The sequence below is a fragment of the Rhinopithecus roxellana genome, chromosome 9 (genome assembly GCF_007565055.1).
Source record: "Rhinopithecus roxellana isolate Shanxi Qingling chromosome 9, ASM756505v1, whole genome shotgun sequence".
Taxonomy (NCBI): Eukaryota; Metazoa; Chordata; class Mammalia; order Primates; family Cercopithecidae; genus Rhinopithecus; species Rhinopithecus roxellana.
The window spans coordinates 50,120,375-50,139,666 of record NC_044557.1 but is presented as its reverse complement, the minus strand read 5'-3'; the positions used below and the strand labels follow the sequence as shown (position 1 = coordinate 50,139,666).

The window sequence follows — 19,292 nt, the reverse complement described above, 5'->3', positions numbered from 1 at the left end:
CTTTCTTAGTTATGCAAAGATATTACACCTTGGAGTAAGAATGAAGGAGACATCTGTCAACTGCTTAATTAAGGTATCTTTAAATCTGGAAAATCATTTCACTGACCATCTCATTGCAGCAGTGTCATGTGGCAGTTAAGAGCACAGAGTCAAGAGACAGACTGACTGTCATAGTTAGAAACCAGCTCCATTACTTCCCTTATAACTTTGCACAGTTAGTTACACTCCCTGTACCTCTCCTCACTTGGTAAAGGGAAAAATAATTGTATCTACCTCAAGGGGTTATTGGAAGATAAAATGAGTTAATACCTATGAAGTACTTAGAACAATCCTTGGCACATAGTAATCACTACATAAATAGTCGCCATTGCTATTATTAAGGAATTACATGCTGCAAATTCACTGTCAAATGAGAGCAAAGACAGCTATACTAAGGTATCACTTGTGTAGGTTTTCTTGAACCAAAAAGTAAAATGTTTTTCTAAACTTGAGGATAAGTTAGAGACTAACTTTCATGTGCTCACTAAGCAACATTTAAAAGAGAACTTCAGGTTTTCACTCACACAGATGACTTCCCATTGCGAGGATCTTTGAATGTTGTTGTTCTTGTGTTATGATCAACAAAGTACCTTACACCTTCACGAGTGTATCTAATTTCCCAGCCTTCTGGCAGGGGTTCTTCATTCTGTAAGCTAAAAGATAAAAGTTAAAATCACAAGATGAACATTTTCTAGGTACTAAAAATATCTCATTCAAGGTTGGTTGATTCTACCTACAGATATATGCAAGATGACTTAAGGCTGCTGTATATACATACCCTTGAGTTCTTGGATCTTCCCATTGGGTTGTTTTTGTGTTGTGATTCACAAAGTAAACCCTGTCTGTTGAATCCACCCTTTTTTCTGAAATATAAAATGACCATAATATTTAATAACTATTTGGGATCTATATATAAAATAAGGAATATATATAGTTATATATTATATATTATATATAAATATATTTAAAAAATCAGGGATATATGTAGCCCATATATGTTATAGAATATATACAATATATAATCTATTCTATATATAATATATATTATGTATTATAAGGCGTATATATTAAGGGATATATATAAGGGAGATATACATATAAAATAAGGGATATATATATGGAGATATATATATCTCCCTTACAGATCATTAGCAAAAACATAACGGCTTACCCCAGCCTGGTGGCAAAGGTCCATAAGGGTCATTTTCTGCAGCTAACATTGAAGCCTGATTGGAGAAAAGATTGGGGAGAGAAATAAAATAACAGTATTTTAATATGAAAGTAGAAATAAGCCAAGCATGTGGCAGAATCACATTTTATAATACTTTTCTAAAAATATGATAAGGGGCTGGGCACAGTGGCTCACGCCTGTAATCCCAGCACTTTGGGAGGGCAAGGTGGGAGGATTACTTAAGCCCAGGAGTTCAAGACCAGCCTGGAAGCCCTGTCTCTATTAAAAATATATTTTTTTTAATTAGCCAGACATGTTGGCACATGCCTAAAGTCCCAGCTACTTAGAAGGCTGAGGTGGGAGGATCACTTGAGCCCAGGAGGTAGAGGTTGCAGTGAACTGTGATCATACTACTACTGTACTCCAGCCTGGGCAACAGAACAAGAAGCTGTCTCAAAAACATATCTATATTATTAGATAGATAGATAGATAGATAGATAGATAGATAGATAGATAGATAGATAGATATAGATCAATCTACATAATAAGGAAATGTAGCAATTTCAAGACACAAAGTTCTTTGTTTTTTGAGACAGCATCTTCCTGCTCTATTACCCAGACTGGGGTGCAGTGGTGTGATCTCAAGCTCACAGCAGCCTCTGCTTCCCAGGCTCAAGCAATCCTCCCACTCAGCCCCACCGAGTAGCTGGGACTACAGACATGCGCCACCACACCCGGCTAATATTTGTATTTTCTGTAGAGACAAGGTTTTGCCATGTTTCTGAGGCTGGTCTCGAACTCTGAGGCTCACATGATCCACCTGCCTCAGCCTCTCACAGTGCTGGGATAACAGGTGTAAGCCACCACTCCCAGCCAAGACAAAAAGTTCATAAAACGTCATGAAGAGGAAACTATCAACTAATCAAATTAATTATTAGTTTTTCTAAAATGATTTAAAAATAATACACTGGCATCAGTACTTTACTCTCCCAGTCCTTCCATACTAAACTATAGAGGGAAGATGAAATGGGAGAAGAACATACAGGAAATTATGATGTTTAAATGAGGCAATATTATTTGTTTAAAAATAGACCAATTATCACAATTTTCTTTAAAACAAATGCCCACTAATAAAACTAACACTCAATTCCAGTATCATTTATAGAAATAAACTTTAATTAGTATCTTTTATATTTTCATACATACATAAAAACACATTTTTATGTATGCCTCCATTCTTATTATAACCTAGAAATATATTCTGAAGAAAATATAAGCATTCTATCAAGAATTTTATAATGACAAATGTAAAAATCATTACCTGAAAAATAATTTCTTAAAATAAATGCATCTTGATGAATATAATCTTGTAACAGACCCTATTAATTATACTCAATATTTATCTTCCACCTGTTCTTGAGAACCAAATCCCTGCTTTGTTGGAGGTAGAAACGTGGCCATAAAGATCATTCCACTCCCCCTCCCTTGCAGCTGAGCTGGTAGAGTGAACAATTCTGGCCAATGAAGTATAGGCAGAGGCCATGGTGAGGGCATCTTTCACTAAGTAAAAAAGGCAAGGGCTTGCAACAACAGAGCCATCTGCCCTTTCAATTCCTCTTTCTCTTTCTTCTTGCCTAGACTGTGGATGTGAGGCCCACAGTCCAGAGCTCTATATAAACGAAGTAACAGGTCTGAAGTATGATACGGATGGCAGAGCAAAAAGGCAGAAAGAACCCAGGTCCTTGATGACACTACTGAGTCAATGCAGCACTTAGACTTTTACCCCAGACCTGATGTTGTACTGAGATAATTAAACCTCAATGTGTTTAAGGAGATTCTATTACTTGCAAGATAACATTCTTCTGATACACATCTGTTACCTCATTCTGCCCTGTTCACCAAAGGTTTTCAAGTGTACAGGTAAGTCCAACCAAAAACAAAGCTATATGTATTACTTTTTATGTATGTATATAGCTATATATATTACTATATATACCATATGGTATAATTACTATATATAGCAAAACTATGGAACCTTACCACAGATTTCTGTACAAGTCATGGAAGAACCAGCAATTGAAGGCAGCAGGAAATGCTATAGAAATTAGGCTGCCCACTCCCTCCCTGCTAGCTACATATAACAGGGAGAGTAGGTCAACCTGCAAATGAGAACTTACTATTTAACCTCTGAAAAAAATGTGGTTGAAAGAGTCAGACTGCAACAGGATTTTGGAGAAAGTTACTTCCATTTTCTTTCTATGTCTCTTTCCTACTTCCTTTCTATCTGCCAGCTTCTACACTTTAGGTTTCTTCAAGGTGCCTCAAAACACTATCTGTAGTTGCCCAGTACTTTAAAATTTATCTTTTCTACCTCCTATGATCACACCATTTATCAGAGGAGTTTTGTTTTGTTTTTTCCACTCCTCTCACGGATGTTTGCTTATGGTAATAAGTAAATCACCAATTGGTCAAATTTTCAGACAGCGTTAGACTTTTTGGACAAAACTTTCGAGTTCTAGAAATATCTTTGATGATACAAAACAGATGAACGTTGCTTCTTGGAATCTGGGAAGAGAATCAGAATAGCTAGAATACTGCGAGACTGGCTCTAAGTAAAATCATAAGGTAACTGGTTATGTTGAAAGCAAACAAAATTATTATAAAAGTGGAGGACTGAAAATTAGCAAAAATATTATTTTATGAAGAATTGCATTTATGAAACTACCCCTTAGTAAGGATATAAAACTTAGTGTATAAGTTATGTTAGTAAACTAGAATATTTTAAAATATTATAAAGTGCTTACATATATATATATATATATATATATATATCAGAAACACTATTTATTAAAGATTAAAAAATATCTTGTAACACAGTCTATACCATTTCTAAAAATCACCAAAACAGGTAAGTGATTATGGTCAAGGGATAGCAAAAAAAAAAAAAAAAAAAAAAAAAAAAGGAAAAGAAAAGAAAAATCACCATAATAGAGAAGGAGAAACAAATAAGGGAGGAAGTTATGTAAACAATCTTATAATTTGCTAATTACCGAATAGAGGTATCGTTGGTTAAACTGTTGCATAGCTCCCTGCAATTGGTTCCGCTGAGATTGCCACTGTTCAAAATTTCGGACAGATTCCATGGTAGGCCGCTGCCACGTTGTTGTTCGGGTGTTATGATCCACATAATAAACTCTTCCACGATCATCAACTCTTCTTTCCCAACTACCACAAATAAACAACAATAAAAATAAACAATAATCTCTTAATATAAGAAAATGAAAAGCAGTTGTTACTTCACTCACTTTAAATATCAAGTTCAAGACATGTTAAAATACCTAAAACATATGAAACTATGAACTATTTATTTTAGCTAAATTACCTTCCCATTCTACCACTAATAATCTTTTTATTTCCTTTAATCACTGTAATGTTTAGTCCCGCACTAGAAGAGGTTGCTTATTTTTATTTATTTATTTTTTTAATTTTACTTTAAGTTCTGGGATACATGTGTAGAACATGCAGGTTACACAGGTATACATGCGCCATGGTCGTTTGCTGCAGCTATCAACCCATCATACAGGTTTTAAGCTCCTTAAGGGGAGGGAAAGCATTAGCCCTAATATAATTTCTAAAGACTGTCTAAAAAGAGGCCACTGAAAGAACAGTTTCAGTATCAATCTGGCTATCCTCTTTCTTTTTTTTTTTTTTGTGAGATGGCATTTCGCTCGTCACCCTGGCTTAAGTGCAATGGCGTGATCCCGGCTCACTGCAACCTCTGCCTCCCAGGTTCAAGTGATTTTCCTGCCTCAGCCTCCCGGGTAGCTGGGATTACAGGCACAGACCACTATACCCAGCTAATTTTTTGTATTTTTAGTAGAGACGGGGTTTCACCACGTTGGTCAGGCTGGTCTTGAACTCCTGACCTCAGGTGATCCTCCCACCTCTCGGCCTCCCAAAGTGCTGGGATTACAGGCATGAGCCACCGTGCCCGGCCTCTCCTTCTTTCTTTGTAAGTATTTACTGACAGTGCTTGCTGTATATCAAGCAATCTGCTCTACAGCCAATACCCATGTTCAGGATGAGTTAACTGAACTCTTTTTATTACTTTTTAACTCATCTTCCTACCATTATATTGCTGCCAATTTTCTTCCTGAAACGCAGGTGGACTCCATGTCATTCCACCCATGATGGCTCACTGGCATGGCATAAAAATGTACTGTCCGCATTTTCAGTCTCATCTCCCTGAGATCCTACAAGGGTCTCATGTGAGAGTCTAACCAACTATTTGCTGGTTCCAAGGGTGTCATGAGTTGAATTTTGTCATGCTTTTGCCTCACAGAATACCCTTCGCTATTTCTTTACCAACCAGAATTCTACTCATCCTCGAGGGTTCACGCCAACTCCCACCTGTTCTACACATGTAGGATCTATTAAACCAATTTTTATCATTAATTTATAAAATGATTGTAAACTCCTTTCAGCAAGCAATTATAAATTCCTTAAACTTATTACTAAAAATACAATGGGGTCACAAAGAGAATAATAGATGCTAAAGATGAAATTAAAGACAACCTCTGCCTAATTTTTGGACAACAGTTTCAGTGAAATAAACCCCATGTCATGGCACTCAATGAATGGGCTAAATGAATGACTATAACTTGATGATCCTGTCAGAGTTAAAATGAACTTCACAGTTTGCTATATTGCAATATCGGCAACATGTTTTCCAATAAGTTCTCATTTAATACTGTAGAATCAAGGCCTGATTGCTTTGTTCCATAAAAGAGAAATATCCCACAAAAAATAACATTTCTCTGCCTTAAATTTTCTAGATTTTGAATGTGTTTTATAATGGTGGGCTTTAAATTGAATATGGAAGGGAAATCTGAGTATCTAAGAAATATACTTCAGGTACACACAGAATGTGTGAGATAAATGAATGTAAACAGTACAATTCGACTAGCTATCAGTGCAGTTACATAGACAGTTATGAAAAAATACAAAGGTAAAGGAAGACTCGTTTGTGAATGGCCTTGAATGACAGCCTAATAGCATGAATTTTAGTATGTAATAAAAACTTTATTAATTTAAAACCTTCTACAATTTTAGGTATAAGTTCACTCATGGAGACCTTTGTAGATTATAGTTTTGGGCCACTTTAATATTTAAGTCATTAAATCTTATGAAATAACATACTTTAGATCACTATCCTTGCAGAACCATACATACAAACTGTCCTAAATATTACCTTTCTTTCCTTAAAAAAATTACAAGGAAGGACTGACAACTGACCAAATTTTGCAACTTCTCTCAGTAACTCATGCCAATGCTTGACAGTCTCTTGAAGAAGCCCTACAGACTATCTAGTCTCATTGACTGAACATTCATTATTTATACAAGGAAATTTAAAGAAACTGAATATATGCAGAATGAAAGAATCAAATTATGCTGTACTAAATAAATTTGAAAACCACATATGTGATAAAATATAACTGCAGATGCATAAAGATGCTATATTACCCTGGAGGTAAAGGCTGTGGTCTCTCCCATGTGGTAGTTCGAGTATTATGATCCACATAATAGGTTCTACCATGAGGATCTTTTCTTTGTTCCCACCTTTAATAAAAATACAAAAATAACAGTAAGAGACAACACACTAGGACAGTCTTCCTAGTAATCAGAATGACTGAATGAATGACTCTTCCTTACAATCAGAAAAATCACAGATAAGCTTTACATTAAAAGACTATAAACACACACACACACAGCTATATAAAGGCTATTATATATACACATAAGTGTTCACTTTCTCAATTATTAGTACTTTTTTAACCTCTTAATTATTCCCTGTTTATTACAGTATTGGAAACTCAAAAAGTATAGTTAGCAGAAAAGGAATACAATACCCCACATTTTAAAAAGTTACTTATAGAATTCCAAATTATCAGAAAATAGAAATTGAATCAAGAATAAAGAAACCTTCAGCTTAATATTAAATCCAAGGCACAAAATGTCTATGAAGTAATATATTGATTTTGCTATAATTTCAAAAGTACCCATCTAAAAGATTTTTAGCCAAGAAGTATGTGGTGATAATACTCCATGAAAATTATTTCATCTGTGTGCACAGTGTCTTTTCTTTGTGCATATCTATCCCAATTTTCATTTTGGTAGGTTTCAGAATTTATGGAAATTACATTTTATCTTTTTATATTCTATTCTGAAGACTCTCAATCTCTTGTTTCTACCATTCTCATTTTTTCTTCTGTGATTCCTGTTAATTTCTCTTCAGTCTTTTCTTAATATGGTATAGAAAAATAATTTTTAAAAATAAAAACTGGTGGGCCAGGCATGGTGGCTCATGCCTGTAATCCCAGCACTTTGGGAGGCTAAGAAGGGTGGATCACCTGAGGTCAGGAGCTCAAGACCAGCCTGGCCAATATGGAGAAACCCCGTCTCTACTAAAAACACACACACACAAAATTAGCCAGCCATGGTGGCACACACTCCTGTAATCCAAGCTACCTGGGAGGTTGACGCATGAGAATTGCTTGAACTCAGGAGGTGGAGGTTGCAGTGAGCCATGATTGCACCACTGCACTCCAGCCTGGGCGACAGGGCAAGACTCTGTCTTAAAAATATAAAATATAAACAAACAAACCAACAAACAAAAACTTGTACTTCTGAGTTTAAGACTCTTGTTTTTCCTTTTTCTTTAACACAAGAACTCAAGAAGGTAGTGTTTCGGAAGGGACATGAGAGAGTATTCCTGGGGTGCTGTCAATGTTCTCTTTTGTGACTTGTGTGATGGTTACAAATGTGTATTTTGTGAGAAATCAGCTTCATCTATATATTTTGAAGGAAAGTACTTTTCTGTGTGTATGTGATGTTTCACAATAAGAGATTCTGTTTTTAAATGTGAGTGCTTATCAAGAAGCGCTAACTTGGAATGGTGAGTTTTGATAAGTTGTCCTGCACCAAGAGGGAGGCTCAAGGATCTCCCATAAAGAATCCAGCACTTCTCCCTTCTACCTTCCTTCCCCATCTGCAAAGTTTTGAGAGAGGATCAAATCGCTTTTCCCTATTATTTGTTAACATGGTAAATTTATATTTTCAAATATTAAATCAATCTGTGAGAATCCCCCCAAAAAGAACCCAATTAAATTTATTTTATTAAGAGTGCCAAAGTTATTTTCTTTATTTTTGTACACGATAACTATATATACTGAAACTACTCCCTAGTTCGCACCCATAAACACATACATACTTAAAATGACAAATACACACAAAAATTTAAAAAATTTGTTTAGTCTGCATCTAACAAACCTAAGTCACAAAATGCTTAAGTAGTAACCATAAACAATAAAGATTCCAAAGTTCAGAACTGACTTAGGATCACAAAAATTATTAAACTTGCCTATTATATCCTACACTGGAACACTCAAGATATTCAGTACTGTAAAAACTTAGATATTCCTTATAAAGCATTTCACTAAAATCAGACAATCTGAAAGTTATGATTTACTTTACCTGCTTATATAAAAAGCTCACAGGAAAGAAGGAGTTAAATATAAAATTTCATTTTAAAGGTCTTTCAGGAATATGTCTAACATGTACCAATGGGCTATTCTGTATGAAAGCTTAACTATCAAAACCAAATGAATACCTAACAACCCGATCAAGTTTTACTTTTGCTATTTTTAGGTAATAATTCCCTTGGCCGGGCGCGGTGGCTCAAGCCTGTAATCCCAGCACTTTGGGAGGCCCAGACGGGCGGATCACGAGGTCATGAGATCGAGACCATCCTGGCTAACACGGTGAAACCCCGTCTCTACTAAAAATACAAAAACTAGCCGGGTGAAGTGGCGGGCGCCTGTAGTCCCAGCTACTCGGGAGGCTGAGGCAGGAGAATGGCGTAAACCCGGGAGGCGGAGCTTGCAGTGAGCTGAGATGCCGCCACTGCACTCCAGCCCTGGCGACAGAGTGAGACTCTGCCTCAAAAAAAAAAAAAAAAAAAAAAAAAATTAATTTCCATACACAGTCCTTGAATATTTATTGCTTTCCTATAGCAAAATTTCCTGGTTTCAACTGTTTCTTCACAAATATCCTTTACTATTTTTAATTTAGCTTTAATTTTTATCAAAATTACATATACTTTCAGATAGTTTAATATATACTTTCATAGCTATATAATTATATATACCTTCACATAGTTTAAACAGTCATATAGTCTATGAGACTTATTGCAAAGAACAACAGTACTTACTGTCTCTTTCACTTCATTTTCCACTCCCCAAGGCAACATTTTCAACTTTGTTTCAGTCCATTCTTTTTTGGTATTTACTTCTTTTACTTATTAACTTCCTTGACTTATTGTAACTTGTTTAATTTCAAACATAATGTATTGACATTTTACTAGGAAAGGTGAAGCTGCAGGTCTCTCTCCTGCACACACACATCTACACTTACCCTCCTCCCAACCACTCCAAATATATACATATGTTGTACCTTCCCTTACAGTTATCATTATGACTATGTAAACTCTCCCCACAGCTGAGCACAGAACATACCCCAATTTCTTTTTTTAAAAAATACTACTAGCTAGAAAAATTATCTCCACTTCCATTTGCTTGTCTACATTCTTATAGTTAAACCCCAAATACTTTTCCAGTTGCATAAATCTCTTGAAACGTTCAAGCTTGTTAGCTGTTCTATGATTGTACCTGCCTTCTGATTAGCTTCCAGTCTAGACTGTCTGCTGTCTGAGGCCACTCTGGGCTTTCCTTCACCATTGTGCAGCATTCCTTTCACTCTTCTCCTAGCAGACCCTCTAATTCCTGCATCCAACATCTTTTACTTTCACTACCTAGTTTTGGGAAAACACAAGTCCTAGTAGCTTTCTAAGAAAGAAGACATAGGAAGTGAACTTTTGGAAACCGAGGATATGGAAAAATGTATTTATTCTACGCAAACACTAAACAGTGTGGCTGGATACAGAAATATATGTTGGGTATAATTTCCTTCAGCATGTAAGGCATGGACCCACTGTCTTCCACTGTCTTCTAGCTTTTTGTGTTGATTCTAGGAAATCTGATGCCATTCTGATTATTATGAAACCTGCTTTATTTTTTCAATCTCTGAAAATATTTAAATTTAATTGGCCCCAATGTACTAAAATTTTCACAACCATCTTAAAATAGATCTGTTTTCATTTATCATCCTGGATTTTTAGTGAGTCTTTTCAATAAGAAATTTGTGTTTATTCTTCAATAAAGAAATTTGTGTTTGTTATTTTGTTAAGGACTTCCTCCTATTTTCTCTCTTTCTAGAACTTTTCTTATCAGACTGTCTGAACTGATCCTTATGTGTTACTCTCTGGCAAATTTCTTTACCTTTATCAGTCAAATTTTCCACGGAATTAAATTTCCACGAGTTTTTTTTGTCCTTTGAGTATTCCATTTTTATAGCACTGGGTTCTTGTTTTATGTATGTCATATCTACTTTTATCCTTCACAGGATATTAAAATAGTCTGTTATCTTTTTTTTTTTGATGGAATCTCACTTTGTCACCCAGGCTGGAGTGCAGCGGTGTGATATTGGCTCACTGCAACCTCCGTCTCCCAGGTTCAAGCGATTCTTCTGCCTCAGTCTTTTGAGTAGCTGGGACTACAGGCACGTTGACACCACGCCTGGCTAATTTTTGTATTTTTATTAGAGGCAGGGTTTCCCCATATTGGCCAGGCTGGTCTCGAACTCCTGACCTCGTGATCTGTCCGCCTGGGCCTCCCAAAGTGCTGGGGATTACAGGCGGGAGTCACTGCACCCAGCCCTAGTCTGTTATCTTAAAACAGTATTTTCTAGGTTGTTTGTTTTGATATCTATCTTTCAAATTAAGAGGTTTCCCTCAGATGTCTAATGAGAAGGGCACCAAAAACTGACTGGGAGTTTTATGTGCCTGGGTGGGGCTTGTGGATTGCGGGATTAATTAAAGAGTAATAATAATGTGGCTGTTTTGTTAGAGAACAATCTATACTAGTATTTTCAGTGTTTTGGGAGGTCTTCAATAGAAGATACTGTCAGTCTCCTGGGTGAAGAGGTAAAATCCTGGGTGTCAATATTCTGGAATCTGGGTTGGGTGTGTATTTGAAAATTTACTTTACAACTTTCTTTACTTATTAACCTTTCAAAAGTTCACTTATGTCTGCTGATTTAGGACAGTATTTCTGACCTCCAATGTGCCTGGTGTTCCCAAGCGTCAAGTGTCTCCAGTGAGGTAACCCCTAGGCAGAGCAGAAGTTCTGGCTGCAGGGAAGGGAATTAGGGTTTCTCAAACATTCAATCTTGCCATTTACAGTGTCATCTTCACTATCACTTCCAAAGGTATCCGATGCTGCCAATGCGTATTCTGAGCTTTTCCCACTGACAGGCCAGAATCCAGCTCTCTTGAGTTTGCTAACTGAGGTGCACTTAACCATCCTCCAAATGACTGCAGCCTCCACCAACAGCTTGATGGCAACCTCGTAAGAACCCCAAGTAGAAGCACCCAGCGAATGCACTTCCTTATTCCTGACGCTCAGAAACTATGTGAGATAAGTTTTGGGGTAATTTATTATACAGCAATAAATAATACACAAGGAAGCACTACAAACCATTCAAAAGAATCAAGGGAGACCTACATATTAGACCATACGCTCCGCAGAGTTTGGGCCTTCATGTTTTGCTAATCAGTATACTAATAGCACCTAGCACAGAGGCTGCCACAGACAAAGAGTTTAATAAATATTTGTCAATTAAATATTTGATCAATGTGTGAATTTATTTGTACTGATTTGGAAATATGACTCAGAGGCTGCCACAGACAAAGAGTTTAATAAATATTTGTCAATTAAATATTTGATCAATGTGTGAATTTATTTGTACTGATTTGGAAATATGACTAAGTTGTTTTTTTAAACCAACTGAAAAACTATACACACCTATTTATGAAAATATTTTATGCAAAATAATAATGTATATAGCTGCTCTCTAGCCTCTTCATCCACTTTTATCTTGTCTCACAGAACTTGTCACTACCGGACATTACTCTATGAGTTTTTTTACAGAAGGCCAGTTTGTCTTCCCACTGAAATACAAGCTCTACACAACAGGTGCTACGCAACAGAGCCTTGGGCTCTCTTGCTTTGCTGCACACGCCTAGAACAAGGCTCTCAAATATTTCCTGCTGGAATAATATATATAGACACCACTCTCACTGGTGAGTTTAAGAAGTATTAATATTTCTATATGACTTACATATTGTATTTGTCATGTCTTAATTTTGTAATCAGAAACAGTTTTAATACTGGGGGAACAAACAAACACAACCAAGCCCTCCATCCATATAATGGGCTATGAAGCCCTTTTCTGTTTTATCCTGCGCTAACTTCAAATATTTCTAATTTACCATTTAACAAATATTCAGTAAGCACTTACGTTCCAAGCACAATGCTAGTCGCTGATCTTGTTAGATCACTTCCAGATTTCAGTGTTTTTGTTCTAAATAGAATTTGTCTTTCTCAAACTAAATTTCTTGCTACACAGAACATTATATTCAGAACTGCTTTCGGTTATCTTATTTCTAATTTTCTAGACCCACAGAATGTACTTTAATAGATCTATAATGCACTAGATAAGGAGTAGGCAAATTTCTACAAAGAGCCAGATGGTAAATATTTTAGGCTTTGTGAACCAAAGATATAATCAAGACAATTATATAGGTACTTACATAAAAAGAGACTCCTGCCCGGCTCCACCCTCTCTGCCTATGCTGGGGCATCCCGAGTTGTGGGCTGTTGCGTACCCAGTTCCCTCTGCTGACAACATTCTCAGAACACAGAGTTCCTGGTCTACAAGGGAGCAGCCTGGCCAATTTCACTGTCTGCCCCAGGGACTCTTGAATACCTGTGTGTGCCCTTCTCTCCTCCCCTGGCAGCTGGCCCAAGGTGAGTCACCATGCTGAGCTGTCACTCCCAGGGTATGTGTCCACTGCTTGGGACCTGGTAGCTGCCAAGAGTGAGTCCCCAAAATCTGGTGGTAACCAGAGCATGCCTTGGGCAGCAATAAGGGAGGGAGGAAGGTACTTTTAGGGGGAAGTGGTACAGAGGTAAAGGGGGCTACTCTGGCTTTGTCTCCATGACTCATAGTGACAGCCTTCTAGAGCTGTACCTGTGGGCCCTATAAAAGTGGTGGACAGGATCTGGCCAGACACCAGATAATTCTGTAGTGAAAATTCATGAACACCCCACAAATAGGTGCAAATCACCAAATTACTGATTACTGAGAATTTTCAATAGAACTCTAATTTATAACTGCCACACTTCACCTTCAACCATAACCCTATTCTGCCTAGTATTTAGGTATGGTTTCTCTGTCTCAGTAAAACATTATATACAAATTTTCAAAGCCTAGTACTGAACAAAGACTTTGCTTAAAAAAAAAAAAAGTGGAAGAATTTTGTGAAATATATTACAATAAAAATAATAAAATTTGGTGACTGATTGGGCAACTGCTGGCTTCAAACTTAGGTAACGGGTTGGCAGTAAGACTGCTGCCTTGTCATAACCACAATCCCAGAGTTAATCCTCTTTCTGTCTAGTATTGGCCAATCTCTGCCTCCACCGACCTACTCCATCAGCAGATCAACTGTCAGTCTCTTCCATTTTACAAAACCATCTACTCCTCAGTTCTGTATGTCCTCTTGCTCACTTCTATCAAACATTCCTTCTTCCCTTTGTCTTCACAGAGAGTTTTCCACATTAGTTCACACTCTTCCAAAGTGTCCTCTATCACACTTCCTCCCCTCTCATTCACTCTCAACTCACAGCAAGTTGAATACAGCTCTCATTATTTCAATATGCCACGACCCAGTTGCCTAACCACTATTTAGAGGTGGGGCGGAGGGGTGCAGATTGAGAATGTATTTTTAATCTCTCTGAAAAGTAACTCATACACTGTCCAAATTTTCACTGATGCGCACTTTAAATTAGGTTTTTTTTTTATTTCATCTACATATCTCTACAGAAAGTGAATTTAAAAAACTGTGGAGAGCAAAGCGTTGTTTAACAAAACAACTTGAAGTAGCAGTTCTCAACCTGGCTGTGCGTTAGAATCAACAGGATTTAGGCACTCATAATCCTATCCTGTTGTTAGCTAAATGACTCAGTAAGTTACCAAACAAAAGAAAACACAGGAACTAAGGTAAGATTTTTAAGCAAAGAGGGAAGATGATGTGGAGTTGAAAACTGCTAACTCAAAGGGTTACACAGCCTAGTGCTGTGTATGCCAGAAGAATCCACCTTGGTTCCACTCTTTTCTATTCTATCTCCCCACAACTTATTACCAAGACCCACCTTATGTCAACCTAAAATATTAGCATTTACCTCACTTCAGACTCTCTTCATTTCTCCCCTGGATTAGTGGCTTTTAAGCTTTTTTTGATCACAGTTTACACAGTAAGAAGTGTGTTTTATATAAACATCTCTGTGTATACCAGATTGCTATTTACTGATTTTACTTACACACACAGAGAGAGAGAGAGAGAGAGAGAGAGAGACAGAGAGGGAGAAACTTTCAGAAAACAATGCTTATTCTTACTACATTTAACATTTTCCAGTATTTCCTATTCTCGGCTATATTTCTTTGCTTCATTATGTGTTCAAATGCTGGTCATAACCTATTAATGGGTTGCACTCTACAAATTGAAAAACACTAACCTAGATTACTGCAAAATTCTAATACAAAGATCATAAATGGTGGCAACAAGCCTGCTGAAGCATTTATCTGGTCCCGACAGAATTAGGTGTATGTACTTACTGTTTTGAACTGGAATGCCAGCTTCCCCCATTTATAAAACAGCCTGGCTGCTATCCCAACTCTTTAACTCCTCAGCTGTCTATACCACTGCAAAAATGATCTTAATAAAAGCAAAGAGGATTATGTCACTCCCCTGCTTTACATTCTTTTTATTTTATTTTTTTATTTTTTTTTTTATTTTTTTGCTTTTTTAAATTATACTTTAAGTTCTAGGGTACATGTGCATAACGTGCAGGTTTCTTACATATGTATACTTGTGCCATGTTGGTGTGCTGCACCCATCAACTCGTCAGCACCCATCAATTCGTCATTTATATCAGGTATAAATCCCAATGCAATCCCTCCCCCCTCCCCGCTCCCCATGATAGGCCCCAGTGTGTGACGTTCCCCTTCCCGAGTCCAAGTGATCTCATTGTTCAGTTCCCACCTATGAGTGAGAACATGCGGTGTTTGGTTTTCTCTTCTTGTGATAGTTTGCTAAGAATGATGGTTTCCAGCTGCATCCATGTCCCTACAAAGGATGCAAACTCATCCTTTTTTATGGCTGCATAGTATTCCATGGTGTATATGTGCCACATTTTCTTAATCCAGTCTGTCACTGATGGACATTTGGGTTGATTCCAAGTCTTTGCTATTGTGAATAGTGCCGCAATAAACATACGTGTGCATGTGTCTTTATAGCAGCATGATTTATAATCCTTTGGGTATATACCCAGTAGTGGGATGGCTGGGTCATATGGTACATCTAGTTCTAGATCCTTGAGGAATTGCCATACTGTTTTCCATAATGGTTGAACTAGTTTACAATCCCACCAACAGTGTATGCTTTACATTCTTTAATGCTTATTAGTGGTTTTCAGAAAACAGTTCAAAACCCTTTGCAATCACACAAAATTCTTCATAGGGCTGTTTTCTCTTCAGCATTGTATATCTTGCTGCCTCAAATGCTGAACTCAAACTATAACAAAATAAGAATTCCTGGGTTCAGCATACTCATTTTCATGGGTACTAGGGATTTGAATGTGTAGTCGGCGCTACTAAAAATGAAACTTTTCACCACTGTGCTAACTCCTCCTCTTCTTTCAGAATCCACTGAAGTGTCATAGCTTTCAGAAAGTATTCTTCGACTTCAACAGCACAGGTGACTCCTCCCCTTCCTTCTCTGCATGTGTTCTTGTCATGGCATCGTAAACTTACCTCTGGCATTAGCTTTAATTATACTGTATACTGGCTGATTGTTTACTTCTCTTCCCCACCCCCAGCACTTAGATGATGAGCTTCCTGGCAGTAAGAATGTTTTTTTTTTTTTTTTTTTTTTTTTTTTTAAGACGGAGTCTCGCTCTGTCATCCAGGCTGGAGTGCAGTGGCGTGATCTCGGCTCACTGCAAGCTCCGCCTCCCGGGTTCAAGCGATTCTCCTGCCTCAGCCTCTCGAGTAGCTGGGACTACAGGCGTCCGCCACCATGTCCGGTTAATTTTTTTGTATTTTTAGTAGAGACGAGGTTTCACTGTGTTAGCCAGGATGCTCTCGATCTCCTGACCTCGTGATCCACCCACCTCGGCCTCCCAAAGTGCTGGGATTACAGGCGTAAGCCGCCGCGCCTGGCTAAGAATAGCTTTTTATATGTCTTTGCCACAGTGACTGTTACATGAGAGACTAGGATAAATGACTCATTTACCAAAGACAGGGGACACAGGACAAGAGATTTTTGAGAGGGAAAGGAAAGCTGAAACATTTGCAGGAAACAGAAGAGGGAAAAGCGGTTGAAAATAAGCTCAGAGAAAAGTCTGGCCTGAACGTATAGATTTAACAGTTAAAATGATGGAGCGCCAGTCAGGTGTGGTGGCTCACACCTATAATCCCAACACTTAGGGAGGCGAGGAGGGTGGATCACGAAATCAGGAGTTCGAAACCAGCCTGACCAACATGGAGAAACCCCGTCTCTACTAAAAATACAAAAATTAGCTGGGCATGGTGGCAGGTGCCTCTAATCCCAGCCCCTCGCGAGGCTGAGGCAGGAGAATCACTTGAATCTGGGAGGCAGAAGTTGCAGTGAGTCAAGATTGTGCCGTTGCACTCTAGCCTGGGCAACAAGAGTGAAACTCCATTCCAAAACAATAATAATGGAGAGTGCTAGATCTACTGGGGTAAGCACACAAAGGAAGACCAAAGGTTGAAATCATAATTATGCAGTGGACAACATCAGATGAGCCAGTAAAGGGCACTGAGAAAAAACAATTCTAAAAAAAACCAAGGTACATTAACAGTGACTGAGGTAAGAAAATGAAGACAATAGTGTAGAGACATCTAGAAGTGCAGTTGCAACAGCTACAAGAGTTGACATTCTGATCACTGTAAGCTGTGTTGGAAAGCACTGTGCCCATATTTTTATTGCAGCACTTTCTGACCATATTGTATATACTGTATACGTTTACAACTGTGAATCACTACATAAGCTTCTTGAAGGCAGAGACAATTAATCATTAATTAATATTAGTATTATCAGTGCCAAAGGACAAAGAAATTATTACATGAATACAGAGGAGATGATCAAATGGAATAAACATATAGAATACTCTTTAAAGAAAATCATGGGGAGCTAAATAATTATAATGAGAAACTTAAAAGAGCTTAAGAATTACTAACCAGCAATGAAAAACTGTGTTTTTAATCGTCAATCAGCAAGGTATGTGACTCCCCAGCACTCAATTTATTAGCTGAGGAAAAGAAGGGCTATTTGCTCTCCAGCATGAGGTCTGGCAACAGACCACCAAGGATGCTAGAGAACTGAAGATACTATATGGAGTATCACGGTCATTCTTATGAAAAGTAAAAATAAACCAAGAATCAAATCAAGAGGGTTTTGCTGATTAACATCAGGATTTTTGTTTTCCCTTCATACTACATATATTTCAACCAGATGAGCAATTGTTCTTAGTTTCAAAAAGCACTTCTTTGCAGCAAGTAAATAAATAGTATGATTCAGATCCCAACTTAGATTTTGAAGTTCTGAACAATGAAAACATTTTATACACACATTCAATAGTCATATATTAACACAGAGTTGCTACTTAAATGCAAGTCAGACATTAAAAAATTCAACATACCCTGATGGCAAGGTTTCTGCATTGGCATTCCCAGACTGCTGCCGTACAGGATCCATACACCCATCTGGCTGTCTTGATTTGGCTGCTTCAAAAGCAGAACTACTTCTAGAATTAGAGGTGTCAGGCTCTAATATACCTCTAGCTTCAGATCCCAATTCTGCACTGGTAGAAGGAATACATTCATTGTTTTCTGAAGAAGTCAGTATTTCTTGAACTGGAGGATCTTCAACAGTAGTACTAGTGCAATTTGGAGACAAGGCATTTTCTTCAGACACTACTGGAGTACCCGTGACAGAAGCATTATCAGTTGGTGCAAATGAGGATGATTCTCCATTAACTGAGAAGGGAAAATTAATAAAACAATCTATCAAGTAATGATAAAGCAATCACTTACCTAATCAATCGACTACACTATTCAGAGCCTAATCCAGACTAAGCAACTACAATCCATTCTCCAAACAGCAGACAAAGTAATCTTTTCAAAATATGTAACATAAAATAAAATGGAGTTTTTGTTGCTCAAAATTTCAGGGATAAATATGTAAATGATAAAAATTTAAGTATGTATAATAATAACAACCTTAAGGAGAGAGACACCAACATTAAGATAACCAATGTTTTCCCTCCAAATCATCAATTCTGAGAAGTCTGTATGAGCCATCTAAACTTTGAAAAATGATCCCTTTCAATTGCTCTTCTCTTGTGTAAATGGTAGCTAACGTCAAACTGTTTTGCCAATAGTAGGAACTATACGATGGCATCAATTCTTAAAATAGTACTATAGGGGTTACAAGAACCTGTTCTACACTTTTTCAAGAAAAAACCCAGTACTGCAATCCAGTGACACAGCTTTCCTAATTTTCATTTTAAGTGTGATTGATCTACTTCGACTATGTGTCACTATAAAAATGAGTCAAATTAAAATTGTAAGGGTGAATAGATTACAGAATAAAACCTTCTGGAAAACCACATATCAAAGTTCTAATGGAAATGGCAGGGGGAGACATAATCACAAATTTTAGGAGAATTAATGACAAAAAAACCCACTCAGATTAAATGCTACTGGACATGGTCAAAGAAGTACCAAAGATGTAAGAAAGGAAGGTAATAAAAGAGCTTAG

The 19,292-nt window shown here is 37.3% G+C and overlaps 1 protein-coding gene across 3 annotated transcripts in view; it reads right to left on the bottom strand.

The window, feature by feature from the left end:
* Positions 1-19,292, bottom strand: part of WWP1 (WW domain containing E3 ubiquitin protein ligase 1) — a 121,919-nt gene that overhangs the window by 37,003 nt on the left and 65,624 nt on the right. For all 3 annotated transcript variants that reach the window (XM_030937434.1, XM_030937435.1, XM_030937436.1), the window contains 6 exons: positions 18,172-18,508; positions 6,734-6,829; positions 4,261-4,435; positions 1,211-1,265; positions 818-902; positions 564-692 (listed from right to left, as the gene is read on the bottom strand). In XM_030937434.1, coding sequence (XP_030793294.1) covers positions 564-692; positions 818-902; positions 1,211-1,265; positions 4,261-4,435; positions 6,734-6,829; positions 18,172-18,508 — 877 coding nt within the window. The remainder of the gene's footprint in view (positions 1-563; positions 693-817; positions 903-1,210; positions 1,266-4,260; positions 4,436-6,733; positions 6,830-18,171; positions 18,509-19,292) is intronic.